General features: G+C 39.4%; 1 protein-coding gene across 1 annotated transcript; it reads left to right on the forward strand.

Moving 5' to 3' along the window:
• The first annotated feature begins 87 nt into the window (after positions 1 to 87).
• Positions 88 to 24,600, forward strand: BRMS1L (BRMS1 like transcriptional repressor). Its single transcript, XM_075427204.1, has 10 exons — positions 88 to 279; positions 8,499 to 8,589; positions 10,756 to 10,883; positions 13,482 to 13,561; positions 15,417 to 15,513; positions 15,923 to 16,006; positions 18,772 to 18,836; positions 20,288 to 20,327; positions 21,226 to 21,352; positions 23,027 to 24,600. The coding sequence occupies exons 1-10, from the start codon at positions 144 to 146 to the stop codon at positions 23,148 to 23,150; spliced, it is 972 nt and encodes a 323-aa protein (XP_075283319.1). The 5' UTR covers positions 88 to 143; the 3' UTR covers positions 23,151 to 24,600.
• Positions 24,601 to 24,881: the final 281 nt, after the last annotated feature.

Consider the following 24,881-nt stretch of genomic DNA (forward strand, 5'->3'; position numbering starts at 1 on the left):
GCGGGCGGCTGGCGGGGCTCGGCCAATGGGAGGGCGCGGAGGGCGCCGGGCGGGGCGGGCTGCGCAGGAGGGGAGGGGCGGGGCCGGCGGCAGCGGCGGAGCGGCGGCGGGAAGGGCTGTCCCGGGGCTCGGCGGCGGAGACGATGCCGGTCCATTCCCGGGAGAAGAAGGAGAACAATCACGATGAGATGGAGGTGGACTACGGGGAGAACGAGGGCAGCAGCTCGGAGGAAGAGGAGACCGAGAGCTCGTCCGTCTCCGAGGAGGGGGACAGCTCAGGTACGGCGGCCGCCCGCGGGGCAGCGCCGCTGAGGGGGGAGCCGCGGCCGTTCCCTCAGCGCTCGGTGTGCTGCCCCGGGGGAGAGACCGGTCCCGCCCCCCCCGGGCTCCGCTGGCTGCCGGTGCCCACCCCTCCGTGACTCCGCCCCGCCGCCGCCTCTCCGGCCCGGCCCGGCCCGGCCCAGCCCCTGCTGCGGCCCCGCTTCGGGCAGCCGGCCGGCCCGGGGAGGGACGTGACGGGGCGCATGGGCCCCGCGGCAGCCACCCTTCGGCCCGAGCCGCCGGCTCCGGGGCTGGCTGGCACCCGGGCTCGGCTTCCGCTGCTTGTGGGTGCTGCGGGGTGTGCCCTGCTGGGCTTGGATGCGTGGCCCGCAGCAGGGTGCTCGCCCAGGTCTGCACGCAAAGGCTGGGCACACACACACGCAGAGGTGTGCATGCGTGCCCACAAAGTACAGGCATACGTGTGTGTACGTAGATATACCTATGTATTTCCTCGTATGCAAAGTCGTGGATTTCAATTGGGTGTTTTGAGGCCTGTCTGAGGGGGCTTTGGAAGCCCTGTCAGTGTCATCGGCCTTTTTTGCAAAGCATTTCAACCTCTGCTCTGTTGAAGGTCCCTTTCTTTTTCCGTAGTTTCCTCTGGACTGTAGGTTTTGAATTGTATTAGTACGTGAAATCCAGCTTTAAAAGGGTTACTGCTTCTATGCTCAATTTCCACTGTCTTAGAAGAAGGTTATTATCTGTCCAAACTTCCTTTGTAATTGAAAGAGGTATATTATAAAATGGTCACTTACTGGGAAGAGTACTGGTCACTGGAATCACCAGGGCTCCCTAAGTAAGTAAACTCCATAAGCAGGATCTTTGTCACTAGAAGGGCTGGCTGAAAAACAGTAGCTGAGCTCAGTGCCAGTGTGGTCCTGACGTGTGTTTCTGGCAGCTTAAGTGGTTTACAGTGGTCTGCTGGGATCCTGTCCCATGCCTGTACTAGCACAGTGACTTGTGACATGAGTGCTGGGCTTGGCACGGTGAAAGGAACGGGACAAATTAGGCAGCTGTGAAATTATATTTTTACGTATGTTGACTTGTAATTGATTTATCTGTGTGTGTTAAAGTCCTCTATGTACAGTTAATTCTTTGGTTTTGTTGTTAAAAGATCTGGGGGATCTTGAATGTCAAGTCCTATGGCTTTTATATTTGCACTGATTGATGCAGTTCAAGGAAAGCCCTTCTATGGTCGTTCCATGCGGACTTGAGCTTGCCTTGTCTGGGCTGTGTATGGGCTATCAAGGTGCTGGAACCCCGTGGGTGTGATACAGAGACAGCCAAGTTGATGCTGCAGAAGTAGAGTGAAGACTGCTAGTGCTGGGGAAGTGTGGCTGCTATTCTGGGAGAGAGTATAGTCACTCGCTTAGACCTTGATCTGAGTTAATACTCACTCTGCACCAGAGTTTTGATCACCCAGTAGAGGCCTTGGTTAATCCACAGGTAATCTGCCCGTTGTTTATGCAGAGCTTCCTGTGGTGTGTGTGGGTTTTTTTGTTTGTTTGTTTTCCCTTTTCTTCTGTCCCTTCCCCCCATGCCTTTGAGCTGGCAAGTACTGCTGATTGAATCTCATTTTAGAAGTTATGGTGCTAGTCCAAGGCTTTCCACCTGGATCGAGTTGCTGGCTGCCACTGTCCTGCTTCTCATCCTTACCCACCCTTCCTGGTATGCTGTGCTTGCCTGGCCCATTTCTTGCATTGTCTTCAATGCTTGTTGGGCCTTTGTATGCCAAGCTGTCAGAAAAATAACCCATTAAAAAGGTAGCTACTGAAAACATCTCAGTGAAGAGTCTGATATATACATGGGAGGCACTGGGGAGTATGTAAACCTGTGGTTAGATAGACTACAGCTCAATAGCAGCAGAAGTCATAAATTGCAATGCTGTGAGAATATGTAAACACTTCTAACTTAAATTGGTTAACTGGACACCTACATGCTTTTGTGCATTTGGGACTAATGATTTGCATGGGTTTATGCAAGAGGTCTCCTGGAACAGGGAGTTCTTGAGTTCTGGGCTGTTCTCTCATCTGAGGGAAGATCTAGCTTCTCTTGTCCAATGCAGTGACACACAGGAGATCTCTTCAATCAGTGAGCTGTGGACCACATCCAGGTATGGTTTGAAAGAGTCAGCAAAATTATTATAAACATAATGATTTTATTTGTGTCTATATTAGTAACTGGTTTGGCAAAATAAGAATAGAGAATAAGTAGTTCTGAGTAGATAGTGCTGAGGCTCTTACATTTCCAAAGTAGCTAGGGTTTATTTCAGATTATGTAGCCTGAACTGAATGTGTTTGGTTGGAAGATGCCTGAAGGACAAGTCATTGTTTCAAACCCTTGTGTTCTTCATAGATGTTAGAATATATTTGGCAAGGACCTGGAATGAAGCTTTGGGTTTAACTTGATAGGAAAAGAACTTGGTTTGTGTTCACCAAAACTGCTGCAAAATTACCCAGTGGCTGATAAGCTGGACCAGTCTTGGGACTGGCTTCAGAGCTATGCTATACTGAAACTTGGATGTGCGCATGGCTTTTATGAACGGTTGGGCTGTTGTAGGCGGAGAGTTTACTGATAACAATTACAGATCTGCTACCAAGAAAGCCTGATCAGTGTTTCCTTACCCTCGTTCTCTCAGAGTGATTCCATTGAGAAACAAGGCCAGAAAAATGTGCTTAAACTGTCTTGGGTTGTTTTGATGAAACCTAAGCTAGGCAGCATCCATATGTGCTGGTGGTTATGCTGGAAAAAAGGTGAACTTGAGTGAGGACACCAGGGCAAGCAGCTGGAGGTAATCATGTTGGAAAAGCATATCTGATTATGTCTTTCTTTGCACAACAACCTGCTCTGTTCCTTTCAGATGTGACTTAGGAAAACGTACTTCAATTCGTTTATTATCAGAATTGTACATGGACTGAAAAGGGAATACTGTATTTTGACTAAGAAATCCATGGAGATGGCTTGCCAAGAAGTTTTTTACATCTTTCAGGAGAAAACGGAGAGTGTAAAGGGGGAATATACAAGCTTATTGGGCAGTAGGTGGGTGAGACACAGGGTTGTGAAGGACTCCTTGACATCCAGGAGCAGCACTGCAACAATAACCACTATTTACTTAGCCCATCTTAGCCTTCCAGTTTGTATTGTAGCCAGATGCCACCTGGGAATGCCCTTTCTTCGTCTCTTATTTGAGCCAATCTGCATGTCTAAAAAAAATGACATCTCCTGTGTGAGGAAGTATCTTGGTGTAACAGATGTAAATTTAACTTTTTCTCTCCTCCAACTCCCTGGCTCTGGTGAAGAGAGAAGGTTCCAGCTTTGAAGTTTGCTATTTTTCAAAACTTGCCTTTGCTGTTGTTTGTAGTTCTACTGATTGATACTTTTAAAGAAAAACTTTGAAGTTTACATGTCCTCAAAGACACTTTGGTTGATTTTTACTGAAGGCAGATAATTCTGTTGTTTTGCCCTTGTCTTGGTTTCTTCTGGGATTAGGGGGAAAGAAAGAAGAATTGTGTTCTAGGTGAATGTAGTCTGTGAATGTTTCTTTAAAACAATATGAGAAGCTCTCCAGATAATTTCTATTGCATTCCACAGAGAAATGCTTTTAAGGGAGCACTTAAAAAGTGATGATTGCAGGAAATTACATGCTTGTCTTAGTGTCTTGACAAATATGAACATACTCCATGGAAGCATATTGCTCTTACAGGTGTAAGATGATTAGCACCGCAAGAAGTAGTCTTCATTAAAATTAGTAATAATAAGAAAAAAAGATTTTGAAGGCAGAGATTTTTTTTGTTCAATTTATCATTTGCTTTACTTGCATCTACCTTACCCCCCCACCCCCCTAGTAAATGCCTGAGAATATGGAAGGTGTGGTTAGAAGAAGCATAACTTGCCCTTGAGAGCTGGCACTGTTTCTATCCTGTCCCTTTTGATACTATGTATTTAGTATAGGGTTTTTTATTGACCAGGACATAGAGTAGCATAGTAAGGATGATTAAAAAAGCCACAAGTTATGCTCATCATCCCAGACGAGAATGTGGCCATTTTTTTAGAGTACTTTATGTAGGCCACAGCTTATTAAAAAAAGCTATTTTAGGCACTGTTACATTTTAAATACTGTGGGATTTTTTGTCTTTAAACCAGGCTGCCCTAGTTACTGAGTTGGACTGCTTGAATATAGTGGGAAAAGAACGACTGTGGTTTTGAAAGTGTTTAAAAATACCCTAAATATTTTGTGCACTAGGAAACTTTGTGGGAAATCTGAAGTGTTGAGACAGGATGGGCCTATTAGCAAGTGTTTTAGTATGAAATGAGGAATCTTCTGCCTCCAGTGATATGGCTTTCTGTCTGAAAATGTATGAGATTTGATCCTAAAAGCTCTTACTCTTTCAGTACTGCATATTCCCCAGTCAGTATGTTGTTTAAGGCCGTGGGGAAGAAGTTCCATGACTGGGGAATTAAAGATATTTCAGGACTCTGAAAATCTTCATTGTTTTATGAATCTTACTGGAGGCAGAATAAAGGTGGAAACAATTAAGACTTTAACAATTAAGCCCAAGAGTGACTTAGCACATGAACTGCCATTCAGTATGAATGATAGGTCTGAAGTCTGCAAGAATGGCAGAAAGTCAGACTTCTGAGTGTATACATAGCTGAGGGGAGATTGGAGAGAGCTCTGGGTTATTTCAGTTTCTAGAAGAGAGTCAGCTGTGCTCTCACATACCAACGAATTATAGTTTCCTTGCAACACAAGTTTAAAATGTAAGATGCAGTCCCCTTCCCCTCCAACAGTAGGTGTTGCACTGATCCTCAGCCAGGATTACAGTTCGAATCTGTTTTCTTTGATTTGTAGTCACTAAACATACACAAACAATAAAATCCATGTTAATTTAAGGAAAAGCTTCTGAGTGAATTCCTTACTGAAACATACTTAGAAACAGAAGCTTAGCTGAACACATCCGAAACATGTATTTGAGTTTGAGAATAAAGGGAGAACTATTGGTCTCCCAGTACTTGTTCCTGTCTGGCTTCACGGGGAGGTGCCTTCAAATTTTAAAGAAGCTTTATTTTTGTAGCACATAAGTGCTTTACATAACTCTTCGAGTAATATGGCTGCCACTTTCCTTACATCTGGCCAAGATGAAAGTTGCCCAATCAATTTTAGCTTGAGTATTACGTTGGACAGCCAAATAAAACTTTGCTCTTTAATCTCATTTTCAGCCTTATTCTGGGATTCAGGATCTGCCTTACTTTTGAGAACAATATTTTAAAATAAAAGTCATCTCTTAGCAGCCTGATAGTCTCTGCCCCCACCCTCTCCAGTGTGCTAAGCGTTCAGTTATTTTTTTGAAGTTCGGTCTTTAAATGTTCTCACTCTGCTTTCAAATATTTCAGGTTATATCATGTTTTAAAACTTTGTATACGCTGTGTTTTTTGCTTGTGCTAACTGTAATGTGGCAAACTGCAGTAGGTCTTTGATTTGGACTCGTAGGTGCCATTGTAACACAGATTAATGCTGTCCCACTGCCTGCTAGTTTTCATATCCAGGCAGAGAGGACTAATGTGGTTTTTAGTCTTAAAAGGTTGTGGTGATTTCGGGAAGAAACTATGTGCAAAGAACTTGATGCATTGAGAGGTCTGGGTGGAAGATCTGAGTTAATCAGATGCTCTGAAGTAGCTGCACTAGCCCTGAAGCTACTCCTTTCACCTCATCACCTTTGCAGATTGCCATACTCTTTTGCAAAACAATAAGGATGAAGACTTGCATGCTGTTTTCAGTAGCTGGTGTAGGAGAAAGCATAAAGCAGTTGAATGTGTCTGTTGGAAAAATGTGACTGTGGAAGAAGCAAGAGCCTCAGAGTTGTTTATGGCCTAGGAGAATGAGCTTAGGCTCTCTCTGCTTGGTTCAGGATCCCACTTTGCATTCCTGTCAGGAGTTAGGATTCTTCTTGGCAGAGTAAGTGCTTGGGTGGATATGGCCTCCTTAGGACAGCCCCTTTTCTCAGAAAAACTGGCCGGCTTACAGCACTTCAGCCCCAGTTCTTGACTGCATGGCCATCCCTTCTGCGTGACGACTTCTGCTGGTTGATAATTGGGCGGTGGTACCATAACTGTAGAGAGCTAGTTCCTGGAGATGCTGCTGCTAGAAAGCAGTTTCAGGGCATCTCTAACTTCTGAATATGGCTTAACAAAGCTGTTTTTTTTAATTTCTAGGAAGGGTGGGAAAGAGTCAGGAATTTTGTAGCCTAGTTTTTCTGTTTTCTTGTCCAACAAAAGGCAGTGGAGGTAGCAGCTGATGTTTAGTAACATCAGATGTCTCTATGGCAAGTGGCAAAATTTTTGGCCAAAAAGTGGGTATTTATTATACTTTCTAGTTATGTTCACTAGGTTAATTAAGAAAAAATACAGGAATATAAATTAAAGCACAATTAAACAATTAGGATGAACTACAGATATGTCTACGTCAATATTTCAGCTTCAAAGATCACTCCCAATTGAACAGGATGAAACCTGTTTTCAAAACCACGTTTTACTTTTTTTTTTTAATGGATATTATTAGAACAAAACCTTGAATTTTGTATGGCAAATGTAACATTGAACTGTGCTTGCTTTCCAGGGATTGCTTTTGCTCATACTAACTCAGGATACACTTGAACTTTCAGTGGTGGTGTGGTGGATTGACCCTGCCTGGACGCCAGGTGCCCACCAAAGCTGCTCTATCAGTCCCCCTCCTCAGCTGGACAGGGCAGAAAAAAATATAATGAAAGGCTCATGGGCTGAGATAAGGACAGGGAGATTGCTCAGCAGTTACCGTCACTGGCAAAACAGACTCTATTTGGGGAAAAAAATAGTTTAATTATTACCAATCATATTGGAGTAGGATAATGAGAAATAAAAGCAAATCATAAAGCACCTTCCCCCTACCCCTCCTTTCTGGGCTCAACTTCACTCCCGTTTCTCTCCCTCCTCCCCCGAAGCGGCACAGGGGGACAGGGAATGGGGGTTACGGTCAGTTCATCACACGTTGTCTCTGCCGCTCTGTCCTCCTCAGGGGTAAGATTCCTGACACTCTTCCCCTGCTCCAGCGTGAGGTCCCTCTCAAGGAAGACAGTTCTCCACAAACTTCTCCAACGTGAGTTCTTCCAACGGGCTGCAGCTCTTCACAAACTGCTCCAGCATGGGTCCCTTCCATGGGATACAGTCCTTCAGGAACAGGCTGCTCCAGCATGGGTCCCCCACGGGATCACAAGTCCTGCCAGCAAACCTGCTCCAGCGTGGGCTCCTCTCTACACAGGTCCGCAGGTCCTGGTAGGAGCTTGCTCCAGCACTAGCTCCCCAAGGGGTCACAGCTTCCTTCAGGCATCCACCTGCTCTGGCATGGGGTCCCTTCCACAGGCTGCAGGTGGAGATCTGCTCCACCATGGGCCTCCGTGGACTGCAGGGGCACAGCCTGCCTCACCAAGGTCTTCTGCACAGGATACAGGGGAAGCTCTGCTCCAGTGCCTGGAGCACCTCCTCCCCCTTCCTTCTTCACTGACCCTGGTGTCTGCAGAGTTGTTTCTCTTGCATATTCCCACTCCTTTATCCCGCTGCAAGTGCTGTTCCGCAGAAACTTTTCCCCCTTCTTCAATATGTTTTCCCAGAGGCACTATCACCGTTGCTGATGGGCTCAGCCTTGGCCAGCAGCGGGTCCATCTCGGAGCCGACTGGCTCTGGCTCCATCGGACATGGGGAAGCTTCTCTCAGCTTCTCACAGAAGCCACCCCCGTGGCCATGCCAATTCCAAAACCTAATATAGGTGGCTAATAACTCTGCATGCTTGGTGGTGCCTTTCATCTGGTGTGATACAGTGTTTAGTTTTTCTGTTTCACACATTCTTAGGTACACTGTGTATTGTCAGTAATGAAATTTAACCTCTAGAAGACTTACAGTGATGTTGTTTCCTGTTCTGATGAAGAAGAATTGCTGTTTATGGGGTTTCTTCTACATTTAGATCTAAATCTCTGAGTTTGTAGTTTATATGGCAAGTAATTTCTCATATTTGGCTGTAAGATAATAATATAACTGATAATCTATTCATGGCTAAGATTCAGGCTTGCTTCAGATTCACTAGAAACAAAATATCCAGTTTGGTTTTACGTTACATTGTTCAAAATAATTTACCTTTTTTTTGTTCTTAGAAATGGATGATGAGGACTGTGAAAGGAGGAGAATGGAGTGTTTGGATGAAATGTCTAATCTTGAAAAGCAATTTACAGACCTTAAAGATCAGTAAGTATTTTAATGTTTTAAGTGCCTCATGATAGTATTGTGTGCAGCTGGTGTTTCTTGTCTTTCATGTGTGTGGATGCTACTTTTGGAGAAGAATAAGGATTGGGAGTTCTGAAATGGTTTGCAGGCAGTTGCTCCAGAATACTTTTAGGTATTTATTTATTTTCTGTTTTGCTGCAAGAATGGTTTTGAAGTGTTGTTGCTGTGAAGGGTAAGAAATTAGTGTTTTTTTGCAGTGTATCAGAGCAATTTCTATAGTTGGTACCGATGACATTTTCTTGTGGTTACTGCAAACCAGATACCAATGGTAAAAAATATGACAATACTGTTAGCTCTCTGTCGTGGTCTAACCCCAGCCGGCAGCTCAGCACCCCGCAGCTGCTTGCTCGCGCCCCCTGGATGGGATAGGGGAGGGAATCAGAGGGGTAATAGTGAGAAAACTCATGGGTTAACATAAAGACAGTTTAATAGGTAAAGCAAAAGCCATATGTGCAGGCAAAGCAAAAGAAGGAATTCATTCCTTGCTGCCCGTCAGCAGGCAGGTGTTCAGCCATCTTCAGGGAAGCAGAGCTCCATTGCATGTAATGGTTGCATGGGAAGGCAGTGGTTGATAGCAGTTACCCATTTTAGGCAAATCACTGTTTGAAAGTACCGGATAAACAGTTTTAGTCCATCAGCTGCTGCATGGTACCAAGTGCTGGCAGCACACGGTCCGTAACAGCTTGCTCTGATGTAGCTGGAACTCGGTACTGTGTGATCAGATGTTAGTGACCCACCCAGACATGTGTGCTGTGCACCCATGCTTATGTTCTAGCTAAATAATTCTGCTCTAGCTCTGTGTTAACCATTGCGTGCATAGCATGCTCATCAAGGATTGAGCCCAGCAAATTGGGCTTTGGGCAGCTGCAGGCTATGTCCATTGACTGCGGGACAGATTGCGCGTATCATGCTCTGACAGATTGCAGGGAAGAAGGAGGGGAGTGGTCACTGACAATATCGAGGTTAGGGACATGTCCTTGAACTGTGGAGTTGTCATCAAAATAAAATGATGAGCAGGCTGGTGGCAGATGAACAGGAGTATCTCTCAAGGAGGTCTTGATGTGTCAGTACACATGAAATTTCTCCTGTCTAATTCATTACTTAACCTACGCACTTTAAACAGGTAAAAAGGCAGCTTCCCTGTCCCAAAGACATCTGTTGTATCTGTGTAAACAGATATAACAAAGATGTGTTTATATGTATAAACAGATAACATCTGATGTGTTCTTAATGAGTGCAAAAGAGTTTGTACATGTTTGCCTTAATTCTACAGCTTTTGATTGTAGGGTGCAAGGTGAAAAATGAGAACAGGAAAAGCTGGTTATATTGATGATTCTACCATTGAATGCTATATTTAAGTTATCAGTTACAAAGAATTGAGCTTTACTGTGATTGAAATACTTGTAATTGATATTACATTATGTTCTTCACAAGGCAAGTAGATGTCTTCATTGCCTGCCAGCTTTTGTAGAAGGAATGCATTTTAGGTAAAATAAAAATATTTTAAATTTGATTCCTTTTGTTGGGAATGGAAGATGTCACTTACAAATTATCCCATGATATTTGTGATAGCATGCAATATGTGGATTTTCACAGGAGATGAAATGAGGGTTGCTTCAATAAGAGCCTACTTCTCTTTTTCTTTGGTTTATGGTAGGGTGGGAGCAGATATGTGAACACAAAAGCGAATGGGCATTTCTCTCCACAAAATGTCTTATCTTTCTCTCCCATGATGTAAGCTATATTGTTCTTATGTACTGTAGCATTCTTACCTGTCCTCTTTCATGTTGATTCACCTCCTGCTCCATCTTAATCCTATCAACAGCTGTGTAATTCTTTTTTTTTCTTTCTTCCTTAGAGATGGAGATACATTTCATTTTATCTTTCCTTTCTACACTTCCGATTGTTTGCATGTGTTATTCAGAAATGCTTAATAGACATGAGGAATGTTGTTCAAAACCAAAATACGTATTGGAATATTCAAATGGTGATAAATCTTAACTTTCCTTCAGTGGATGCTGCATAACATTACCAAATAGATGCAGAATAGTTCTTTTAAAAATATTTCTTCTAAATTGTGTTAGCTTATAAATAAAATGCCTATCTTTTAATTTCTGTTATTTTAAGACTTTACAAAGAAAGATTAAGCCAAGTGGATGCAAAACTGCAAGAGGTCATAGCCGGAAAAGCACCTGAGTATTTAGAACCATTGGCAGCTTTACAAGAAAATATGCAAATCCGAACCAAGGTGGCAGGTAGGCGTGCAAAAGGAGTATTGCTGTTTCAACAATATAACCTTGATATGCATTTTAAGGTCAATCTTCTTTTTTCCTTAGAATTGTTAAAGGAGTGTGTTTTAAAGTTAGAAATACTGTGGCATAGTTCTGAATGCAAAATGTTTTTCAAGTCAAAATGAATGGGTTGCTTACCTCTTTGCACAATTTGCCTGATAACATCACATTAAAATACATCTTTATGTTTTGTTTAATGTCTGTCTTTATGTAGTAAGCACAGAATCACTGAATTGAAAAATAAAATTTTTATTAGAATGTCTGGGGCAAAGTCTGCACACTGATTGCTGTTCAAGTGGAGAGAATGTAGGTGCTGTCTCATGAAGTGCTTGCCAGATCATCTTAGGTGATCATGTTTCTCGTGCTCTTCTAGTCTGTGTCTCTTCTACTCCTCTGCTCCCATTCTCGTGTTCCATATGGGGAAACGAGGAAAAGTCTTGTCCTTGACAGCTTTTATCGAAGCTGCATTTTAATTATTAAAACTAATGTTTAGATAGGCTTTTATGCCCATAGAAGAAGAAGAAGGCAAGAACTTTCGTCATCTTCTGGGATGCAACTATACAGTCGTACAAAACAGTGGTATTATAGGAAGACAAAGTTCTGTACTTCCCTATTGTAAATTCTTTTCGTGTTATAGCTAAACTCCTTTAGGAGTAATTCAGCTGTCTAAGGGTTACCTAACACAGGCTGTCGGAGAGCCAAAAGGCAGACAGTCGTGATCTCTCTAGCCAGAGAAGCTATGCCAGTGTCTTTTCTAAGAAATTCAGCAGAAGCATGGTGCAGGCAAACTGGAAAATGGCAAGTCTGCTTATACGTGTCATAATACTAGTGCTACTCAGTATGTCTTCATTGGTACTTTTGACTTGAGGTTATGAAGAGAATTTGAATTCTTTTGGTCTATTGCATTTCTATCCCTCTTTGTCTTCTCCATAATGCTTTTCCTCAGCTGGTGACCCAGAATTTCTGGGTTTTAAGATCTTAACCCAAATTTGCTTGACTAGTCCTAAGTAACCCACTTGGGCTTTGCAGAAGGTTCGCAGGTGAACTTGCAGAATGTTTGATATAAGAGCAACCTTAATCCAGGCTTTTTGTTTTCAGTTTTAAGTGTGGCTGGCTGTTAGTGCTTTCATGTAGGTGGTTGTGGATAGGCAGAATATTACAGGTTCAGCTGAATGAGATTGCTAAAATTATTCCAGAGAAAGAAGGAAACCACAGAACGTATTTATTTGCTCTTACTGTTTGAGAGCTCTGACAGAAGTGGGTAGTAGCAGGACCTGAGCTCCAGCAGGTAACCTTTAGGGACCTACTTCTACCTGAGAGAGTGGAGGAAGGGCTGACAAAAAAAAAAGTAAACAATGTTTAGCTAAACTATGGATATAATTGCCTCTGTGGTAGAAAAGAAACGTGTGTTCCTCTGCTCTCTAAGGCACTACTCACACAAAATGTGGATTTTGACTCTGTCAGCAAGTCAGGAATACAACTGTTTCGTCTAGAAGTATTCATACCTATACTGCTTGATTTCAGGCAAATAAGCAGTGATTATAAATTGGTAGACCTAGATATGCCAGTCAGCCATAAATATTTAAAAAGAAAAAAGCCACCATTGCATACTGATGTAAGGAAAGAACATTTTGAATTCTAGATCAAAAGTGACTTCACAGCGTAAAGATGATTGACATAGTACTTTGTGGATTGTTTTTCAGAGGAATTGCCCATAACAGTATGATTCCTCTTGTACTGTGTTAATTTATAGTCAAGTGAATTCTAGGGGAAGTTGGTTTTGGGAGTTCTTCAGTTGCTAGGCAGCACCAGTGTGTGTGCAAACTTTACTCCTTGAGATTGTAATCTGGAAAAATTTAAGTATTTTTTGTTGAATGCATTGAATATGTTAAATCAAGTTCTATCTATACTTACCAGATATTACATTTCGGATACCTTTCAGATTTTTTTCAGCTGTCTGTTTAGTAGACACATTTTCAGAAATGTATGAGAAATGCTTCTAATACTCAGAAGTGGTATCCTTTGTATGATAAGGCGACTATTCCTAAGAATGAAACAGTCTTGTTAGTTGACCTGATTTATTAATGTCTTGTATTATAAAGAAAGCCTTATTCTGAATATTAGTTTGTAAAAGCTTGTTCTTTTATTCAGTTTTCTAGCTATGTAAAAACTTCAAAACATTATTTAAAACTCTAATTAGAAAATAGCAGATGCCATGTAGTGCTTCATGGATTTGAAAACTGAGGATATCCAGGATAATTCCATCGGAAATATGAAATAGACCTATTTTGTGAAGTTAGAGTGACCACTGGTGTAATTTGTTGACTGACAGGGGAAAAAGTTTAAAATAGCATTTATTTTTCCTCAGATCTTAAGAATTAAGGGATTACTTGTTCTTATTTTGAATCCATAAAGCAGCCAGCCACTGTAAGTGCCTAATAGAACATATCTGTATTTTCCATTATGTACATGTTTTGGGACTTGCAGACAGTCTTAAAAGAGAATTCTGAAATCAGATAATAGCTAAAGAAAGTAATATTGCTGTAATTTGTCTGATTACAGGTATCTATAGAGAGCTTTGTCTGGAATCTGTGAAGAACAAGTATGAATGTGAAATTCAAGCCTCTCGACAGCACTGTGAGGTTGTACCAGCTATTTACATCGATAGCTAATCTGATCTAACTTTGCTGTGTGTCATACTTTCCAAGTTCAGTACATGTTTTTATTTTGCTGTTATTTGCTACTTGAATGCAATTGCCTTGTGATATTTAAGCCCATTTAAGAGGTTATTCAAATCACATAAAAATTAGCTTTATATTTTGGCTTTGCATATAAGTGTAGCTAAAGTTTCTTGTTTTTCATTAACAGGTTCTTATTAATAGATTCCCACATAATTTTTTTTCATCTTATAAAAAAATTACCAAGAACAGTCACTAAAATATCTGACAGAATTTTAGCAAAAAGCACCTCACATTTTCATTACAATACCACCACCAATAATAGTAATAATAATAATAGTAATAATGATGTCTTTTTGAGATGCCTTGGACAGCTAGTGATAGATTTGTCATTTCAAAAGCAGTTACAGGAGCTGTTTAAGCATCTAAATACTGGATAATGTAGTATGAATACTCAAGTACATGCATGTCTGATGCTGCAGCATAGCTGCTTAGATCCTGAGGTTTGCATCATAGTACTCCTCAGCACCCCGTTACAGTTCCTTAAAGATGTTTTCTTCTGAAGTCTGTGGCTCCTACTGTACCAATAAAGCAAGTGTACTTTAAAAAAAAATTCTGTTTTCTTGATGCCGTGGGAAAGAACAAGGTAATTATGAAGGACTGCTTGTTACTGGCTGTCTTCATTCCTGTGAATACTCCTGAGGCTGGACAGAATCCTCTAAGACTTGCAGGGTTGCTCATCCATAGTTGAATGATTTGCTTTGGCTATGTGTTATTCCTCTTTAAGGTGGTCCTTGTTCCTTGTTTTACTATAATGTTTCTACTGTTAAACTTTCAAAACTCAAATATTCACCATCTAATAAGGGTCTCCTGGGGGAAAAGCTTTTTAAAGTCAGCAGTGTGCTGCTTGTAGAATCCCAGTTCCACTGGAATGTAACCATTCAGCAAGAATGCCTCTGATACCTGTAACAGCTTTTCACGACTTGTTTGTCAGCAAGTGCTTGAAGCAAAACAGATGTCTAAACACAAACACTATTTAATTTTTAAACGGTCTCAGAACAGATAACACTCATTTGGTATTTCAGGTATACGCAAGAGGCTTCCACCTTTTCAGTTCCACTGGGATTTTTTTTTATAATTAGGGCTTGGAAAATATATGAAAGGAGGTCTTTGGAATCTAAATACTTTGTAACTTGAAGGGAATGGAAAATAAGGTAGACAATTTTGCTTTCACAACTGTCTAGATTATTTTATATGCTCAATAAATTCTTTCTTCTGTCGGAAGGTACTTTTCAGATCTGTGAAAACAGACAACTATAAATACTGTGGTAATAGATGATAATTCTCTGTAAATGACTGTAGGTTTATTAATACTGGAGACAGCTTAATAAAAAGCTTTCTGTGAAAACATTATTTTTTTTCTGATTTATAATGAAAGATGGCATAGAGGTCACTAATTTACAGTTATTCATTGTGAATAAAACTTTGCTATCCAAAAGGAAAATACTCTATTTGTGTCAAAATACAAACAGTTATTCTGGAGACCTAGCTGCATGCTTTTATATACTTAGTTATTCTTGGTACTGATATTTCATAACTATATTTACACTTAGGCGAAGTGAGTGTGCTGTCTTTGAGGAGCTAGGATCTCATGCTAAGAAAGTGGATAGAGGAAAGTGTCATATGCTTTATGGTTTCTGAAAGATTTTCACCTAAAGCTACTCTTACTTTCCTTCCACTAAGGCTTTAAATTATTGCTGTATATGTTTAGATAATAGAACTTAGTAATGTAAAAATGTATAATTTTTTGCTTTTTTAGAGTGAAAAGCTTCTGTTGTATGATACTGTACAAAGTGAACTGGAAGAGAAGATTAGAAGACTTGAAGAAGACAGGCATAGCATTGACATTACCTCAGGTGTGTGGAAATTCAAAGTTGTTGGGGGTTGGTTTGTTTGGTGTTGCTTTTTTTCCTTATGTTGGGGGGGGGGTGTTGGGATTTTTTGTTGTTTTTTGATCTTCTGGTAGCTACTGATTAGTTGACTGTACATGTAGTATGTCTGATGAGTTTGAAGTTGTCCACTAGAATGCTATTCAGCTGTAGACTTTGGGTGGGGAGTTTAAGCTTAAAACAAGTTGAGTAGTTGTCAGCATCCCTTGTGTGCTTGGAGAGTATTAATCTTTAACTACGTAATCTTGTAACACCTTCATTCTGTTCAGAAACAGCATCTCAGCAGAAAATGTGTTATTTTTCATTTTTGGACAAAGTTTTCTGCTGTAAAAAGCTAAACATGTAAATGTTTCTGATTCATAGCATGTCTTTTCAGAATTATGGAATGATGAGCTACAGTCCAGGAAGAAAAGGAAGGATCCATTTAGTCCAGATAAGAAGAAACCTGTTGTTGTATCAGATATCCTTTTACTGAAATCATTGTTCTTTCTGGTGGTGTTTACTGTTTTATAGCTAGTCTTATTACATATGTCATTAATAACAAGTTGAAGTGATAACGCATTCTTAAAATTGACTTTTGCGTGGCAGATGTTATTCTAATTCAGATTAGAGAAACCATGCTGACACATCCCATTGTGAAAACTGAAATTAAGATTCTCTTATCTGGCTACTGGTTTCATACAGAGGATATTTCTAGAAGTTTATTTTTCTAACTCTTCAAAAAACAGAGCCACAAGGCAAAAGCAGAAAAAAGTTAGGCATTATGTTTGCAAAGTATAACTTGACTTGTGTAAGTTCTCGTGTATAGCTTTGCTCCTCATACTGGGATTTCTTGACATCAATTTATTACTTCTTAACAATTCCATAGACTTTAGAACCCTCTTTCATTAAAAGTTTTTTAAATTCCGAGAATAGAGACGGGTTGAGGGGGGTAGTTTGTAGGTTTGATGTGCTTGTAGAGTGAGTATAGTATTTAAGAGTGTTGCAGTGATGACTTCTTCATAGGTGTTTACAAGCATGCAGTGCAGCTGAAACATTTTAAGGTGTAACATCTAAGAGACGGTATCATGTTTCTCTGGAGAAAGAAGGAGATGCCTTTGCAAAAGTTGTACCCCCAGTCTAACATTTCTTATATGATAAGAGATGTGATGGCTTAGAAGTTGCCAGAATCATGTAGAGTACCTAGAAGAGACCAACCTCTAGGTATTGACATTATATGGTATAAAGCCGTTGTTTTTATTGCTAAGCTGCTGAAAAATATCCTGCTATTTTCACAGGGTTTTGTAACGTTAGGAGAAGGTGGGAAGGAAGAAGTTTCTGAAAAAGACTGTCATCACTGGGACACCCTCCTTCAGGATGGGTGAATTACTGGAACACATCCCAGATGGATGGTTTGTCCTAATAAAGACTGTTCATCCATTAGGATGTGTCATAAATTCAGTTTAGGAGGGGTGTTTTTTAACTAGCACTTAAAAGCCAAGTGGCATTAATGCAGGTACAAGTGGCTTCATTAGTTTCTTAACTCCTTTTAGTAATTTCAGTGCCAGGTTGTGTGAAAGTGTATTTTCTTTAGCTCTCAGTCATCCTTGTCTTCAGGATGTCCATACCAATAGCATCAGGTTCGCTGAATGATGAGCTACCTTGCTGTTTTAGAATACATTCCAAACAGGAAATACTAACTTAGTATTAGGTCTAAACCCCCAGCAATTTCAGGCAATCCATAAGGCTGAAAATCCTTTCAGCTGTGAAGTAAACAAGTTTGCTCTTTTTACTTGTGGTTTTAAAATAGTTGTGAACTCATCAGTTTGTACAGATCTGTGTAAAGCAGGTGCCTAGAAATTCTACATTGCTTTTTGATTTGTAATTCTTTGCTATTTAGAGGAAAACAAATTTGAAAATGGCTAGAGAGTCTTAAAATTTCAAATGGAATGTAAGTTGAAGCTCTCGTATCCCATTTTAGGAAATGTGGTGTTTAAACATTCTGTCCTGGTTTCGGCTGGGATAGAGTTAAATTTCTTTCTGGTAGCTGGTGTAGTGCTGTGTTTTGGATTTGGGATGAAAATAATGTTGACAACATAGTGATGTTTTTAGTTGTTGCTAGGCAGTCAAGGACTTTTCAGCTTCTCACGCTGGCCTGGCCTTCCAGGTGCATGGGAAGCTGGGAGGGGACACAGCTAGGACAGCTGACCCGAAGTGGCCGAAGGGATATTCCGTGTCATATGACGTCATGCTCAGTATACAAGCTGGTGCAGTTGGCTGGGGGGCAGCGATCCCTGCTCGGGCACAGGCTGGGTATCATTCATTGGGTGGTGAGCAGTTCCACTTGTGCATCACTTGTTTTGTACATATTGTTATTGCTGTCATTACTATTAATATGATCATAATAATTATCTCTTTCTTTGCTTTCCTACTAAACTGTCCTTATCTCAACTCATGGGTTGCTTCTCCCAATCCCACGGGTAAGGAGGGGAGGGCTGAGCAAGCGGCTGTCTGGTGCTTGGTTGCCGGCTAAACCGTGACACGTTCATAGCACCTTTTTCTAACCTTTGCTTCAGAGATGAAATCGGGGGAAACAAAGTAAAGACTGAAGACTGTTGTAATGGAATAGGTGTGCTATGTGGAGTTTTGTTTTGAAGTTCACGTATTGTTCTAATACACAATTTTTACTCTACAGCTTATAGTTCAAGGGAGGGGCTTTGCCTTTCGACTTGCTGGTTCTTGGATATTTGATATTCAGAGATGTGGTGCTGTCTACACTTTTCTCTCAAGGAAATATGATGCAGAATACTGTAAAATTAATGATTTGATTAAAGCTGATACTAGTGTAGATGCTGATTTGCAGTTTTATATTGAAATTGCAGTAAATTTTACTTGTAATTTGTAGTATTGCAAATAGAATGATTTTTGGAACCGTTAGGATGGAATGGTTGTATTGCAGCCGTTTATCTTATCGTCATGTTGAACTCCAGTAGTCTGAATATCTACATACAATTACTTATCTCTCTTAGTAGTTTTTGAAGTGTAATTCTAGGTTGCATAATTCAAAGATGCATATATTTTTACTGAGCTTTCACTTCACGTAGTTATTCTTTGTGTGAAGGACTGGCAGAACAGAGCTATTAATATCTTTCTACAAACATTCCTTTCTACAAACATCTTTCTACAAAAAAAAATACAAGTATTTTTAGTATTTCTGTTTAAAAGAGTTTTCCCTAACTTTTACACGCCCTTATATAGTTTATATGTTACAAGACCTTGATATACTTGAAGACTGGACAACAATAAGGAAGGTAAGATGAAAGGATGAATGCCAGTGGCTGGGGTTTTTGTTTGCATTCTTGTCTAGTCCTTTTGCCTCTTAAAAATATGTAAATGTGTTTCTTACATGATCGAAACTCTAAACAGATCTTTATTTCTCCAGTAGTCAGCTAATCATTCCAGTTCAAGCTATGTTATTGCTACTTTTTCTGATTCTACCCAAATTATGCAGAGGAATCCAAGAAAGTGGTGGAAGAGGTTCTCTCTAACATTGGTAGTCCATAATTTTCCATGATGAAATGATACTAAACCCTGGGTCAAGAGGACCTGCTTTCTCAGAGTGTATCATAATTGCGTACAAACTATGATAGGATAGTTTGATGGGATTTTGCTTTAAATTATGCTTTTTTAAATATATAGCCTATGATTTGTTTTCACATAGTAAATAGTTTATTTTATGAAGATTTCTATGCTTTGACCTCTCCTTATACTTTTTTTTTTTAAAGTGAAATGCTGTGTTTTTCCCAGATTATAAGAAAAATCACAGTTTACAGGAAGAGAAATTTGACCAATTGATGTATTTGTAAAAATAAATCCAGCTTTTAAGTGCAGAGTGCCTTTTTCAGATATTTGTCATAGCATTAAAGTAACTTGCTGTAATGGAATGCTATGCTTGCCTTGCACCTGCCATCAGAAAATTTGGCTTAGTACCCTAGTGCTTCCCAGCTTATGGAATAGCGAACTACTTAGGTGAACTAAAAAACTTGGTGGGAAATGGCTTTGAGTCAGTTTCCATTCTGCTTTATACTTGTACGTATTTCCTAAACAAGAAGTAAAACGTGATGCTTACATGAAAACTTGTCTGACTTTTCTCTTCCTACTGCATCAGAGGAACAAACACAAAATAGCTTTCTTTCAGTTTCTTTCCTATAGTGTAACATGGTTTTGAACAATAGCAACAAACCTAGAATCCGCTGGGGATTTTGCCTTTCCTGGAAATAATTTTAAAAATTAAAAAGCAAACAAACAACCCCCAAAAACTCTTAGAGGTTTTTTTAAACCTACTTTAATACTATGTGTGATCTAGAGTTCACATAAGAGAAAATTTGTGAGCTTATATCGAAAGAGTAGGTTGTTGATACAGCATTTTGTTTTTCAAAATGAGTTAGTGTCATTTTGTATTTTCTGGACAGAATTACATAAAACCAATTTTGAGGGTTTAATTTAGAAAAACTCCTGATTTATTTGAAATCAAAACTTAGTAAAGATGGTGATTTTTTTTTTCCCCTGTCAAAATGCCATTTTATTTAGTTACTGAATAAGCACTGTACAGACTTTTATTTAGGATTTGTTCTGATTGTGGCTTTTGCATGTAAAAGCAAGTATCCTGAGCTACACTGCACATAACTTCACAATTAAAGTTGGCAGTTAAGAAAAAAAGACTATGCTTGCTGACTAACTTAATTTTCTTTTGTGTTTCAAGGCAATGGCTACACTGGGGCCACACAGAGTAAAGCCAGAACGTAAGTAAACATTGTCTGGTTTCACAAGACAGAACTTGCTGTGTGCAGTGATGCAGACTGCATCTAGGCAGATCATACGTGCTTTACCTCTGGTATAGTGATGGAGGATGGGGTGGGTAGCTGAGGATGTGGCTTTTGTCTTGCCCCTCTGTCAGGAGCTGATACTTGTGGCTTGATTGCTGATGATTGTGTTGAATTATAGAAAATTGTCAACAAAAATTTAGACTTCTGAAAGTGGGTTACAGCAATTGATATTGGCAAGCTATACTAGTGTTTGCACAAGATGAGGCAGGAAACTGAGAGCATCTGGACCTTAGGGGTGCATTCTGAAGGGTGCTCCCATTCACTACAAGCTACAACCCTGAAAAAGTAGAGCTATGGGAAAGGAGTAGTAACTGATATTTCACACTGAGGAGCAAAGCACATTAATGCTAAGTGAAATGAAATACTTTGCTAGGTAAAATCAAATACTTGGAGGTGGTGAGTAAGGAGGAAAATAAAGCGGAGGCAAGGCAAGCAGAAATTGTATTTCTTTAGTGATGTATTACCACTTGCGTGTTGTGGTAACGTGCTGATGAAGAGGTTTCAGGTTCTGCCATTTAAAGCCTTCTCTGTATTGCATTACTCGATTTCTGAAAATACGTATCACAGGTATGAAGGTTGTGGGGAAGATATCTTCTGTCTGAAAACGGAAATATAACTTTTAATTTATCTGTCTGGAAATAAAAAGATATCTTGCTTCCAATTTTCTTGCATTCTTGCAATTATTAAGAGAGAGGCTGCTTTTGATAATGGAAAAAAATGTCAATTCTATGTAAGTAACTTGACAAAAGTGTATTTAAGCATCTAACTGACTTCTGCCAAGTCAATAATAGATGACTTTTATTGATCATTTTAGCACCTGTGAAATTAGAAAAGCATCTACATAGTGCTAGATCAGAAGAAGGAAGACTCTATTATGATGGAGAGTGGTATGGGCGTGGACAGACGATATGCATTGATAAGAAAGATGAATGTCCTACAAGGTAAAGATTACTCAGTTTCTGCAGCTCTGTACATTCATAATGAGCAATAGATAGGATGATGGCATTGAAGAACAAGGCTTAATTTGGAAATACTGCCACCTCAGTAACATTTATTAGTTCACCTTGGGAGACAGGCACTATCAAAGAAGGTTGAGCGCTGAGCTTCTGAGAGAGGCTAGTCAAGGTTGCACTTCACTGAAGGTAATGAGATGTTTGTCAGGTCAGGATCTCACTAACAATTTAAGCTCTTACTAGTTTCTGAATAGCATTTCAGTAAGTTTTTTGAGTATCCTGGGATTTTGTTGCTTTGAGAATTTGATCTGTTGGCCCACTCAAAAATAGTTAATTATGGAAGAACTCTTTGTACCATTAAAGAGAAGGTGTTTTTTTTCAGTTGATTAATGCTCTGAAAGAAGAGAGTTGGAACTTTTAAATTGTATTTCCTTCTCTTAACAAAGGTTCTACCTGGGAACAGTCTAAACATTACAGTGCAAATTTGATTTAGTGTTTAAGATATCTAAATGTATTTTCTCTGTATGGATAATATTTGTAAATTCTGAAAGGTGTGTATATTTAAAGCAATATTTAAAATTAAATTTATAGCTCACCTTTCACTGAATGGGGCAAATCAATCTAAGTGCAGTATTGATTAAATATGCACAGGAGAATTAACTTTAACTTCATATAGGACTAGTTTACTGTAAAACTGGCTGTTTCTTTCCTTCCCTGTGTGTGGTGAAGGGGGACAGATTTTGGTGATTTTGGTGTTTGTTCCGGGCTGAAACAGGAAGGAATTTTAGTAAACTATGTATTATTTCTGAAATTTAAAAAATTCTAAATTAGTTTAGCAGAACATAGCAGTTATACTGGTCCAAAAAAAGATCTTAGTGTCCAGTGTCTGACAGAAGCCAAAAGCTGATGCTTAACAGGGCAAGCGTATAGTGGAACCTCCCCAGCCTTTCAAGATTTCAGCAGCTTTTAAGGCTGGAGAGTTTCCTGGAGGGAGTTTGTCACACTCAGTATGTGATAGATCTTTCTTCCATTAACTGTTTTAATCTCTGGTTTTGAGCCTTTTTTGTCATCAATTCTACTTGAAATTATTCTTCTTTTTCCTAGGGGGCATGGCGGGGAGGGGGGGTGGTTTGTATTCACTGTCTTAAGGTTTACAACAAGGAGCGTAAAAGCAGGGTTCATGTAAGGATGATTCAGTAAATCAGGCGTTGACTTTGTTTCATATGGTCTTGGTATAATGACTACCAGTTGAATACTTGGGCTTCAGTCTGTTTAACTTTTTTCCAGATATGTTGTATTCAAAGTAATTGCTGGGTATGTTTTCTGACAGATGTGTTTTTTGCCATGGGTACTCTATTGTTGTGTTTTCTATAGATCACTGTTGTTCTTTTAAACAATTGAAATATTTGCACATGTTAAGGGTTTTCTCATAGGAGAAGGAAACGGATGGCTGAAAAAGTAACTACCTGCAGTTACCAAAGAATTCTGTTAAAACTATCCTTACAGTGGAGCCAGTATCTTTCGGGCCTAGCATTTATAATGCAGATTTTCATTTACTGTATGGAAATACAGCTGCAGTTTTGAGGTTATTTATTGGCTTATAAGGTTTCTAAATTCTTCTTGTTTTTCTTCCCCTGACCCTTCTTCCCTGATTTTCTGTAGTGCCATAATTACAACAATTAACCACGATGAAGTTTGGTTTAAAAGACCGGATGGAAGCAAGTCCAAGCTGTATATTTCTCAGCTACAGAAAGGAAAATACTCAATAAAGCATAACCACAGCTAACTGTTGCGAACCGCATATGAAACAAGGTGGTAATGCCATGCTTGATGTGCCATGGGGTGAAAGTTGTATTTAATAGTGTTTTGTATTCCTTATAAATTTACAGCAGTATCTGATGTGTATTTGTAGTGCTGTATGTAAACTTCATATGTATGGCCTTCAGAAGCCTGAGGATGTTAAATCATGTTGACAGACATTTTACCTCTAAATTGGGTCCAGTGCCTAAGATATGAAGTATGCTCTTGAAGTATAATTTCTCAGAACTTCTCATATTTTTAAAATGAAAAAAAAAAAAAAGAAAAAAAAGATTTTTTTGTTTTCCATTGGTGACCAGTTGGTGTGATTAAAAATTATAACCATAATTACCAGCAGCTCATTTTGTTTTGAGTGAATATGTCATGCTTCTCTTGTGGATGTAAATTTAGCATGTTCAGCTGTTGTTTTTGAATAGATTGTAACATGCATAAGCATTCTTTTATCTGAAGTGGACCGATTTATTAAAATTATTGCCCTCAACAGCTCTGCTAGTACCGACTCTGTTACATTTTGTAAGGTTTACTGTATTGCTTGTAATGAGACAAAGCCAATATTTTGAGCTACAGTTTTTGAGGAGCACTTCTCAAGTTTAGGACCCTATTCTATAGTAAACAAATCATTGGTGATTTTTTTTCACCTTCCCCAGATTGCCAGCAAAACTTATGCATAGACAGTGTTGCTCCAACCTGTGTTATATGTAGCCCACAAAGAACAACTGCAGGGATGGTTATGTAAATACCGTTGCATGCTTTGCTTGTTTGGTCCACAGTTCTATGAAATACTATGAAGCTGTTTTCCAAAAGGAAAATATTTCCCCAGAAATCATATGTCTGGGAAAATTTACACTGACTTTTTCACCAAACACTATTTTCCAAATCTTGGTACCGTTCATCTTATTGTACACCAGAATTATTTCATGCAGCTTAGAAAGCTGAATTTCTCTTAAATCTTGTTGTTTAAGCCACGGAGAAAAGTCCTAAATCCTTGATGTTACTGTGATGCGCTTGGAGCATCTAGAATGATAGATGGGATTGTTGAAAAATTATTAATGTGTTGGTTATGTGCACTTTAATCTCCACTTACAATGATTCTTCTTGGAGAAAGAAAGCATCCATTTGTTTTAAATGATCACAGCAAATAAGTATTTTTATTGTAACATATAAATGTTTTATTCCTATATTAGTTGTCTCTTTTAGTGTGGGATGGTAACTACTTTCCAAATGCCAAATCAGTTTCTGCTGAGTGATGCTTTTCTACAATTGTATGACATTATTAATCAAATGTACATAAAGTATCAATTAACATGTTGGGTTTTAACAATATGAACTGTATGTATACAGTTGTTTGATAAACTTTTTGTAATAAAATATTCATATTTTTTAACTTAGTATATAAATAAATGATCTGTGGTAGTGGACATCTTTTCTGTTGTTTTGCTCTTTGGTTTTCTAGTCGTGTTGGAATTGCTGATACACCAAATGCTAAAGGGAAATCTATTGAAGTTTTCAGAAGACCGAAATCTTTTTAAAGACCTTTGACTTGCACTTTTTTATTCTGAATTTTGAGAGTTCCTATGTATATATTTTGTTTGGGTTTTTCTAACAGCTTTTTTTCTTTAATATTTTATGGAAGCACTCTTCTGCGCTGTTTATAAATCAAATGTGAGCACTGTTAAAAACATCTTAGCTATTTGATGTG

The sequence above is a fragment of the Opisthocomus hoazin genome, chromosome 7, assembly GCF_030867145.1.
Source record: "Opisthocomus hoazin isolate bOpiHoa1 chromosome 7, bOpiHoa1.hap1, whole genome shotgun sequence".
Classification (NCBI taxonomy): Eukaryota; Metazoa; Chordata; class Aves; order Opisthocomiformes; family Opisthocomidae; genus Opisthocomus; species Opisthocomus hoazin.